General features: G+C 43.2%; 1 protein-coding gene across 1 annotated transcript in view; it reads left to right on the forward strand.

Annotated features, from left to right (window-relative positions):
• TESC (tescalcin) overlaps positions 1 to 10538 on the forward strand; it is a 63874-nt gene that overhangs the window by 45955 nt on the left and 7381 nt on the right. The window contains exon 4 of the mRNA XM_069081456.1: positions 6591 to 6730. Coding sequence (XP_068937557.1) covers positions 6591 to 6730 — 140 coding nt within the window. The remainder of the gene's footprint in view (positions 1 to 6590; positions 6731 to 10538) is intronic.

The following is a 10538-nucleotide window of genomic DNA, read 5'->3' on the forward strand; positions in this document are numbered from 1 at the left end:
GAAAGAGACAAAGGCGCAGAGAGTGAGAAAGATGAGGCAGATTCACAGAGACAAGGACAAGAAGAGGGAGAGATACAGAGAGAAAGACAGAAAATCCTCTTTACCCAATAATAATAGCTGACTAGTATCTACTGGTTTAAGATAAAGAGGGAGGGGTGCTAGGTGTTACTGGGAATAGAGTACCTGATGTTCCTGGAGTCAGGACCTGAGTCACACACTTACCAGCCATGTGACCTTGGGCAAGTCATTTAACCCCAATTGTCCTGCCCTTCCCCCTCTAAAAAAAGCAAACATTTAAAAAAAGATAAAGAGGGAGTTTTTACATAGATTATCCCATTTGATCCTCTCAACAACCCTGGGAAGTAAATGCTATTATTATCCCCATTTAACAGATGAGGAAACTGAGGCCCAAACAATCATAGAAGTGATTGGGTTTTATATAGCCCTCAAAGGTTGGCAAAGAAGAAGAAGAGGGAGAGATAGAGACAGAAAGACAGATCATTTGATGATCACAACCACCCTGGGAGGCAAGTGCTGTTATTATCTCCATTTTATAGATGAGGAAACTGAGGCTAAGGAAAGTCAAGTGACCTGCCACACAAATTAAGTGATTTGTCCAAGGCATCAGGGATGGGTTTGAACTAGAGATTAAGGGCTGGGAGGGACTTTAAAAGTCTCTTAGTCATAGAATACTAGAGTCATAGATAGAAGGACCTTAGAAGCCTTTGAATCCAGGAAAATGAGACCCAAGTCATTCACATAGCTCATAAAGCAAGATATTGAACCCAAAGTTTCCTGACTCCCCATCCACATACTACCTTTAAAACCACAGGTAGTAAGTGTCTGATGTGAGATTTGAACCCTGGTCCTCTGGCTTCAGCACTAGTGCTCTTGTCCAACTCATACCTGGAAATGAGTTTCCCACAACATCCCCCCAAACGCAGACATCCAGTCTTTGCTTGAAGACCCCCAGTGAGAAAGAACCTGCTTCTTGCTGAGGCTCCCTACTCTGCTACAGGATGGCTCTCATTGCTAGGAAACTGTGTCTTCCATCAAATCCAAGTTAGCCAAGTTGCAAAGATGTAACTTCTACCTATGGCTCCCATTTCTGGTCTTTGGGGCCAATCGGAAGACCAAGGGGCCCTCGCCCAGGTCTCAGTTTCTGGAGCTTACCTGGGGCTTTGTGTGATGGACCCCCTTGATGTCCCAGACTCTGGCTGTGGCTCATTCCGGGCTCTGCCTTTCCCATCCCCTCATCCTCCCCACTCTTCCCTCTCTTAGACACTTCATACTTCACTAGGAAAAGGCAAGGGAGATGGACGGTCCAGTTATTGCCTTGTTAGCTGCTCTTTCTTCAGCTGGGGAAAGTCTAGAGGGAAACATTTGTTATTGAATTTTTCCAGGCTTCCCTCTCAGTCTTTTGTTAACATGAGAAAATGGAAGCTGATCTTAGACTGGGCTATTTAAAGAGCCCCAGACTAGAAATCAGGATACCTTGGATCTAGCACTGGTTAGCTTCATAAACATGGGTAAGTCACCTCTGTGGACCTCAATTTCTTCTTCTGTAAAATGAGGTTAGACATCACCACTATCATCATCATCATTACTTACATCTTTTTTCATTTGAACCTCACAAAAGAAGAGAGTTTGGACTAAATGGACCCTGAGGTCCCTTCCAGAGATAGAGCTATGATTCTGCCCTATGCTATTATGCCCATTTTATAGATGAGGAGACTGAGGCTGAGAGAGGTTAAAGTCTAGGAGTCTAGCCATTGGGTGCCTGCTATACTCAAGGCATGATGTCATTCATTACATGAATGATCTAGGGTAAGTACCTTCACCTCAGGGGGTCTCAGTTTTCACCTCAGGGACCAGATAACCTTGAAGGTCCTTCCCTTTCCAGATCCACAACCATATAATACCTCTTCCCAGGCTTCATTACCATATTGGGAGAGGGACTGGGACTGCGGAATGTTCAAGCATTTGGTGTTGAACCTCATGGATGTGCCAAGAGTATGGTGGAAGGGAGACCTGGGGGATGGTAATGACTTAGATGGTGCCCATTGTGAAGAGTTGGGGGTTGATTTCACCCAATTTCGGTGGGATTTGGAAAGCAGAGATGGGGGAGATCAGAACCTTTCAGTGTCCAGCTATCACCTCAAAGATGAAGCAAATTCAGCCTCCACACTGGTTCCTATTTCAGTTTGTTTATTTGCACATCACACTCACTCCAGTGTTGAAGGCCCTCCACAATCTGGCTGCCACCTACCTTTCCCCAGTAGGTGTGTAATCAAGGTTTGTTCAGTGGAAATGAGAGCCAGGAGGTGGTTTCACATGAGGGGAGAGGAGCAAATGGAAAATAACAAATCAGGAGCCGGGGAGGAATGGGAGAGCAAGAGACTCAAATACTTAATTAGTGCCAGAAACCAGGAGACCAGCTGTGTGTGCTTGGATAATATGCCACTTCTGCAACCTGCCTCATGGGGTTATGACGAGAATCAGGTTATCCATTCTGTCTCTCTCCTCTGGTTACCTCGAATGGTCTCCTCTGGGAGCCATCTTGTGCCCCGTAATAAAATGCCAGCTCCTTAAAGGCAGGACTCTTTTTGACTCTGCCTTGGCATGCTCGGCACTCATCGCAGGACCCTGTATATCCTAAGCTCTTAATTTCAGTCACTTTTTCAGTTGTGTCTGACTTATGAAGGATTTGAGTATGGAGGTGGATTTGAACTTGGAGACGCTAGTCTTCCTGACTGGCACGTTACTCCATGTACCACCTAGCATTTCATAAGTTTTTGCTAAGTTGGACTGGCATTTTGTAAACTTTAATGTTGAAATGTCAACTATGATAGAGTTTGAGGGAGAGGTCAGACAGGTGAGAGAAGAACCGAGATATCGATGGGTCCATGTGCCACTCAATCCAAGGAAGGAAAGAGCATCCTTGGGGGTTTTGTCTGGGAGTCATTGGGTGTTCCATTGATAAAGCCTCTCTTCATTACTTTCTTAGCTCTGGTGGCAGCCTCTCTTGTGGGTCATCATTAGACTAATTCTTTGGAATGCTGCTGCTGATGGGGCAGCTACGTGGTGCCATAGTGCATAGAGCACAGAACCTGGAGTCCTGAGTTCAAATGTGACCTCAGATACTTGCTATCTGGGTGACCCTGAGCAGCTCACTTCACCCTGTTTGCCTCAGTTTCCTCATCTGTAAAATGAGCTGGAGAAGGAAATGGCAAATTATTACAGTATCTCTGCCAAGAAAACCCCAAATGGGGTCATGAAGTCATATCTGTGACTGAAATGATTTAACAGCTCTGAACGATAATAATTAATTGCATAGCTCTGTAAGGTTTGAAAAAAAAAATCACAGAACAGGAAGAAAGTGGTGAGACACCAGGGGACTTAATTAGATTCTGGTATACAGAAAGCATGGCTTGGTGGAGAGCGTGCTGAGCTTGGAGCCAAGAAAACTTGGGTTCAATTCCCTTCCTAGTCTTGTAAACTGGACCAGTTACTTCACCTTGATAAGCCTCTGACAACTGCCTAGGATATAGGAAAGAAGGAAACAAGCATTTTTATTAAGCACTTACTGTTTACCGGGCCCTATGCTTAGAGCTTTTACAAATATCGTCTCATTTGATCCTGTTTTTTCATATAAGTTTCGTGAAGTTGTGATTACCTGTTGACAGTCACAACCCTATTATTATTTCCACTATATTATCATCTACTAGTAGTAGTAGCAGTAGGAGTGGTAGTAATAGTAGTAGTTGTAGTAGTAGTAGTAATACTAGTATAAATACTCCATATTATTATGATGTCCATTTTATAGTTGAGGAAACTGAGGCAAACAGCGATTAAGTAACTTGGCCAGGGTCACAAGCTAGTGATTGCCTGAGGTTGGGTTTTAATGTTAGCAATCTTGAAATCCATGCCTTTCTTAACCCAAACGGGAGACAGTCTGATGCATGCCGGGACAGTGGGTTTAGCAGCCAGCAGCCAGCTCGAGGGGGTATTCAGAGACAGACAAGGATGGAAGATGCCTGGCAATCTTGGTTACTGGACTTTGTATTTCTGTAGATCAAGAGGTTGCCCAGGGAGAGAATAGTATGAAAAGACAGCATCCTGGGTTTGACCTAGAGCCAGCCCGGTGGATTCTGATAGTATTATATACATATGTGAAATATGGCAACTCCCAAAAAGGGAGGAGAGAAGACTTATCCAGGGGGGATGAGAGAGAACCCCCAGTATGGACACTATTAAAGCATCCTTTTAAGGAGCTTCTGACTCCCTGGTCCCTGGGCAGAACTTCTTGCCCATGCCAAGAGAATTAAAGTTGCTTTTCTTATTTCTGACCAGCACCACTGCATAAAGAGTGCTATTCATTGCCCAGGCTACATAACTTTTATTAGTTGTTGACAAAACCTTGGAAGGTCCATTTTTCAAACTGTGGGCAAGGATTTCTAGGAACTTGGGGACTAGGGGACAGTTCCAAAAGAGCGATTGTCACTTGCAATTGTTTATGGATGGGAGAGCAGGCCTTTTTCTCCTTTTTGTCTCCCTCTAGAGAGAGGGAGGGAGTCCTGAACAACTGCTGGACCCTGATGCTCATTTACTGTGTTTGAGGGGTAGCACCATGTAGGAGAAAGTCAATGGAACTCACGAGTTGGAGGACTGGGGCTCAAAACTAATCATCACTTTGTGACCTCCAGCAAATTATTTCACCTTTTGTTATTCAGGCGTGTCAGTCCTGTCTGATTTTTCATGACCCCTTGAATGTTTCTTGGCAAAGATATTGGACTGGTTTGCCATTTCCTTCTCCTGCTCATTTTCCAGATGAGGGAACTGCGGCAAACAGGGTTAAGTGACTTACCAGGATCACACAGCTAGTAAGTGTCTGAGGCTGGATTTGAACTCAGGTCTTCCTGACTCAGGCCCAGTAGCTCCCTGTCCCTAAATTCCTCATCCATTCCACCTTCAGGAAGGAGCCACACAGATGGGATAACAGCCTATTGCACTTTCTACATACCTCTTAAGAAAGAGATCCATGGCTTCCTTCAGCACCTTGTCTAGCTTTGGACCCACCTTCGGTTCTGTCTGGTGTCCAACCTCAGGGTTGCTTCTTAAGCCCCTTGAGGAGTGTCTGGGAGCTAATGTATATACTGGGTAAATACAGGGGGCTATTTTTACCCCGTGTATATTTAGTCTACATCTCAGCCTTAAGAACAGTGAGATTATTTTAAATACCATGTCAGGAGTGGGAGAAGCTTTATAATGCAGATGATTTCAGACTTGGGACAACATCTGGAAGAAGTGCCCAAGGGAAGGTGTTTCCTGAAGCTTGCTGGAGAGACTTCTCTTTCTCTCTCCTTGCTGGGAGTTTCCTCCGAATGGGATTTACCTTTTAGCCCACAGCCCTGGGTCTAAGAGCTTCTGAGGGGAAGTCCCCTTGGGATGAGATTTAGAGCTGGCTAGCACTTTAGAGGTCATCTAGCCCCAGTCCATTATTTCACCCCATGAAGTGACCTTGTCAAGAACAGTCGAACTGTCATTAGCTGGTGACCCGGGGTGAGGCATTTAACCTTGAGTCTGTGTTTTGACACTGTGGGAACTTGAGATACTTCTCAGGCTTGAGTTTGCTCATCTGTAAAATGGGGATAATATCATGTACCTCCCTCGAAGGACTGCTGGGGTGATCAAATGAGTGCCTTTGAGGTGCCAGATAAATGTCATCTATTTTTATTAGTTAGAAAACTGGCCGGGCCACTCCTCCAAGGAATAAAGGCAATGGGCTGCTGAGGAAGTAATATTGGGAGATTACCCCTTGCCAACGAGGGGCAACGACCTTCCATTCACACACTTTACAGCCTTCTCAGTGTTGGTTATCTCTCTCAAGCAGAGAAATAAACAGAAGGAGGAATTCTTGATATTCCCTTCACATGAATGGCTTCTGGTCCCAGGCAAGTGGGTGAGAGGCTTTTATTAAGGCTGATTTGACCCACTTTAAAAAGTCAGCCAAGCAGCCCCATAGTGCATAGAGTGCTGGGTCCTGGAGTCAAGAAGACTCATCTTCATGAGTTCAAATCTGGCCTCAGACACTTACTAGCTATGTGACCCTGGGCAAGTCACTACACCCTGTTTGTCTCAGTTTCCTCATCTGTAAAATGAGACGGAGAAAGAATATCCAATATCTTTGCCAAGAAAACCCCAAATGGGGCCACAAAGAGTCAGACACGACTGAAATGATTGAACAACAACAAAAACCAGCTTAGAGGTTAGAAAATGCCACTTCAAGAGTTTCTTTTAAGAGTCCTTGTCTCTACATCGTAATTTCATGGACAGAGAGTAAAAAAATCCAGAGATCCAAGTTCTTAGTCTAGCATGAACACAAAATAGCTGTGTGGCCCTGGGTAAGTGATATGACTGTCCAGGGCCTCAGTTGCCCTGTCTGTCAGACCAAATGTCATTAGCATACGGTGAGAAAGATCAACACGTTCTGTGAAGAAAAATTACTAGGCAAGGCAGCTTACAAATATTCTTCCTCGAACGGAGGTGGCGTTAATTTTTCTTTCCTTTCTGTCTAATTTCTTCTGGAGGAACCTTCGAAAAGCATCCACTGGCTTGGCTGACGAGATTAACTTTGAGGATTTCCTGACCATCATGTCTTACTTCAGACCGATTGAGACCAACATGGATGAAGAACAGGTGGAACACTGCAGAAGGGAGAAGCTGAGATGTAAGCGTGATGCTTGTCCAGCTGGAGACTAGACAGTGTGCACCCCCAACCTGGCCCCGACCTTCCACCAACCTTCATTCTCCAACCGATGGTTCTAGGGGATCCAGCGAGTTTTCTACTATAGTGTATTATCAAGGGTCCTTTCACAGGGTGTCCCAAAAGTCTTAGTGCTGTTCCAAACGACTGACGCTTAAAATGGCGCAGAGACTTCTGGGACACTTTCTGGATGGACCCAAAGGGGAAAGCGTTTTTTTATGAGCACTTGTTATGAAATATTATTATGGGGTTATACTAAGTTCTGGGTATACAAATAGAAAAGCAAGATAGTCCTTTATTTTAAGAAGTTTACATTCTAATGAGGGGGATGCAATACTGAGAGGAGGGACCAGGTGCAAGGCAGATGGAAAATCCATAGGGAGAAGCAGCATTTACAATCTTAAAACAAAACTCAGATGTTGTTTGCCCACAGTGATTGATGACAATAGCAAGATTATCCCAGGAGGTAAATAACACCAAAGTGAGTTATTATTAATAAAAGAGTGGTTATTATTATTAATAATAATATAATACAATAATTAACAAATACATAGAATAGTGGATTGAGAGTCAGAATTAGAGTAAAATATACTTGGGTTCAAATCTTGCCTTCAATACATAGCAGCCATGTGACCATGGACATTGAACCACTTACTACTCTTGAGTTCAGTCATCCAACAAGTTATGAATTCACCTGATTATATTAATGTCTAATTCATATCTCTCTATCCTCTCCATAAAAAGAGTATGATACGGCCTCAGACACCTAACACTGGCCGTGTGACCTTGGGCAAGTCACTTAACCCTAATTGCCCTGCCTTCACCCCTTCAAAAAGCAAAAAAAAAAAAAAAGTTATGATATACTTTATCAAAAGCTTCATTAAAAACTGGGTAAACTGAGTTACAACATTCTCCTCATCTTCTAGTTTAATAAACCTGTCAGAAAAAGAAATGAATTTAGAGAGAGGCATAACCTGTGCTTGATGAAGCCAGGTTGGCTCACTGTAATCACTGTTTTCTTTTTTAGATGTTCACCAGCCCTCTCTTAAATGATATGTTCTAGGATTTTCCCAGGAATAGAAGTCAAGTACTCTGTCCTATAGTGTGGCAGGCTCTGCTCTCTTTCCTTTTCTGAAAATTAGGACATTGACCCTTCTCCTATCTCGTGGTACCTTTCCCATCTTCCATGATCTTTCAAGTACCACTGATAGTGGATCTTCAAGGGCAAGTCAAAAAGATATTTTCTTATTTATCTTAAGTTTGCAATTGGTGTTAGTTATTTTTCTCCAGTCATTCTCCTTGGAAAACAGAAGGAAAATAATTATGGAAAAGCTCTACCTCATCTGACCATTATGATTGTCCCATCTACCCCAGGGAAAGGTCTTGTCCCTTCTCTCATCAGTTTTTTTCTGATATAGCTGAAAAGTCTTTTTTTGTTGTCCTTAACTTCCCTCATTGGCCTGAGCTCACTTTGACTTCTAGCACTTCCCACGTTATTTTCACAGGACAATGATAATTCTTATATTCACCTTCTGTCACCTGTCTTTGCCTCCATGTTATGTAAATTTCTTTTTTTAACTATAACTTTGTTGGTGAGTTCCCTGTGCATCCACATTTGTCTCTTCAGACAGATTACATTTTTTCCTCCTCGTTGGAATCATTTTTCTTTTCATCATCATGATTTGATTCATTTTTATTTAATTTTTTAAGACTGAGTGTCCCAGTCTCACCTAGGCTGGAAATGTGGCAGCCACTTGTGGGCCTGATCAAATTATTGATTGGCATGAGATCTTTAACCTGTTCCATATCCAGCCTGGGCCCTCCTTAGGCAGTCAATTGATTCCCTGCTCTTGGAGGCTTGGCATCTTGGTGCCAGACTTAGTGAGGACACCGAATTGGCTTGGAGGTCTACTGTAGCTCAGAACTCCCAAGCTCAGCAGAACCATCACCCTCATCCTCCTCCAGCAGCTGAGATCTGGCTCAGTGTAATTTCATCCCTGAGCACCTCCCATACCTCCTGACTACTACTCCATTCTGCCTCTCTATAAATATATAACAAATCTCTTATTTACATGATCTCAGTTTACATTTTCTGAACTGTAAACTTCCAGCCCCTAGAACCACTAAATTTATTATGTTACAGCTTTAGTCATTCAATAAACATTTATTAACACAGGATGGGAAAGATTTCCTATAGAAGATGGGGTCTTAGTTGGTCCTTATAGGAAACCAAGGGAATCAGTAGTGAAAGCTGTGGAAGGAGAACATTGCAGGCATGGGCGAGAGCCAGAGAGAATGCCTTAGTAAGAGTCACCAATATATAACTGCCAAAAAGCTATTACAGTCTCAGACTGTATGAACATAACTACGTGCCCAGAATAAAGGGTGGTGATAGTCCCATCACATATTGGGCTATCAGACCACATGGGGAGCACCGTGTTCTATTCTGGACGCCACATTTTAAGAGGGATGTTGATAAACGGGGACGTGTCCCAAAGGGGTCATGAACGCATGGCAGATGGAGAAAGTAAGAGTCATAACTCTCGCACTGGAACAGACCTCACTGGCCAGCTAGCCCAGGCTTCCCATTTTACAGATGAGGAAATGAAGGCCAGGGAGGTTATGCCCTAAGATCACACGGGTGGTGATTGTGAGCGGTGGGATTTGAATTTCTGAATCCAGAATTGGTGCTCTTTTCTCTAAACCACATTGCTGTCTTTAAATATGTAAAAGCTGTGTAATTAGACTTACTCTGCTTGACCCCAGAGAGTAGAATTAGGACCAAAGGGATGGGAGTTGCAAATTTTGGTCAAATGAGGCGACTTCCTTAAAGATTAGCTGTTCAAAAATGGAATATGTTGCCTTATGAGTTAAAGATTTCCCCATCAGTGGATGTGTATAATCCGAAGTGGGACAATCCCTTATTGGGAGATATTGTAGACAAGATTAATGCATCAAATGAAGGTAGGATCAGGTCGCTTTCCATTCCCAAAATGTTATGATTCCAAGTGGACTAGATTACATTATTTTATATAATTCCAGGGGTAGCTAGGGTGGCTTAGTGGATAGAACATCAGGCCCGGAGTAAGGAAGACTTGAGTTCAAATCCAGCCTCAGATGTTTATTAGCTGTGTGACCCTGGGCAAGTCATTTAACCCTTTTTGCCTCAATTTCATGATCTGTAAAATGGGCTGGAAAAGAAAATGTGTCTTTGCCAAGAAAACCCCAAATTAGGTCACAAAGAGTCAGACATGGCTGAAATGAGTGAACAGAAACAAATATAATTCCAGAGAACAGAATAAACGGAAATAACAGGAAGACTGACTTTGCCTCAATCTACAGAAGAATAACCTAATAATCAGAACATCCTTCATAGCCACAGAGGAGTTAGATGTAGGCAAAGGAGTTAAGAACAATGCCAGCCAGAGTCCCCAAAGCCATCTTCTTTGTCAAATACAAATAATCCAGAGGTGGTCACAGCAAAATGTACTACCATCTATTTCTATACTGAATTTTAGCTTTCTGATTTGGCCTTTGGTTATTTTCTCTTTAGTTGGGTTGATTTCAGAGGAGAGAAGGCTGCTAGTCCAAGAGTCAATCAGGGAGAGAATGGGGATATAGCTCTTTTCTGGCTTCTTCTGTGTATGATAGAGGACTGATGCTCTGGGAGCTAGCCAGTAACCAAAGGTATTTCTGTTTTCACACCCAGGCAGGCAGTCTTGACGTGACTAAATCTCTCTCTTTCTCTCTCTCTCTCTCTCTCTCTCTCTCT

This window comes from Petaurus breviceps, unplaced genomic scaffold (assembly GCF_028583685.1).
Source record: "Petaurus breviceps papuanus isolate PSGF00001 unplaced genomic scaffold, PetGlider_PUasm1.0 99, whole genome shotgun sequence".
Classification (NCBI taxonomy): domain Eukaryota; kingdom Metazoa; phylum Chordata; class Mammalia; order Diprotodontia; family Petauridae; genus Petaurus; species Petaurus breviceps.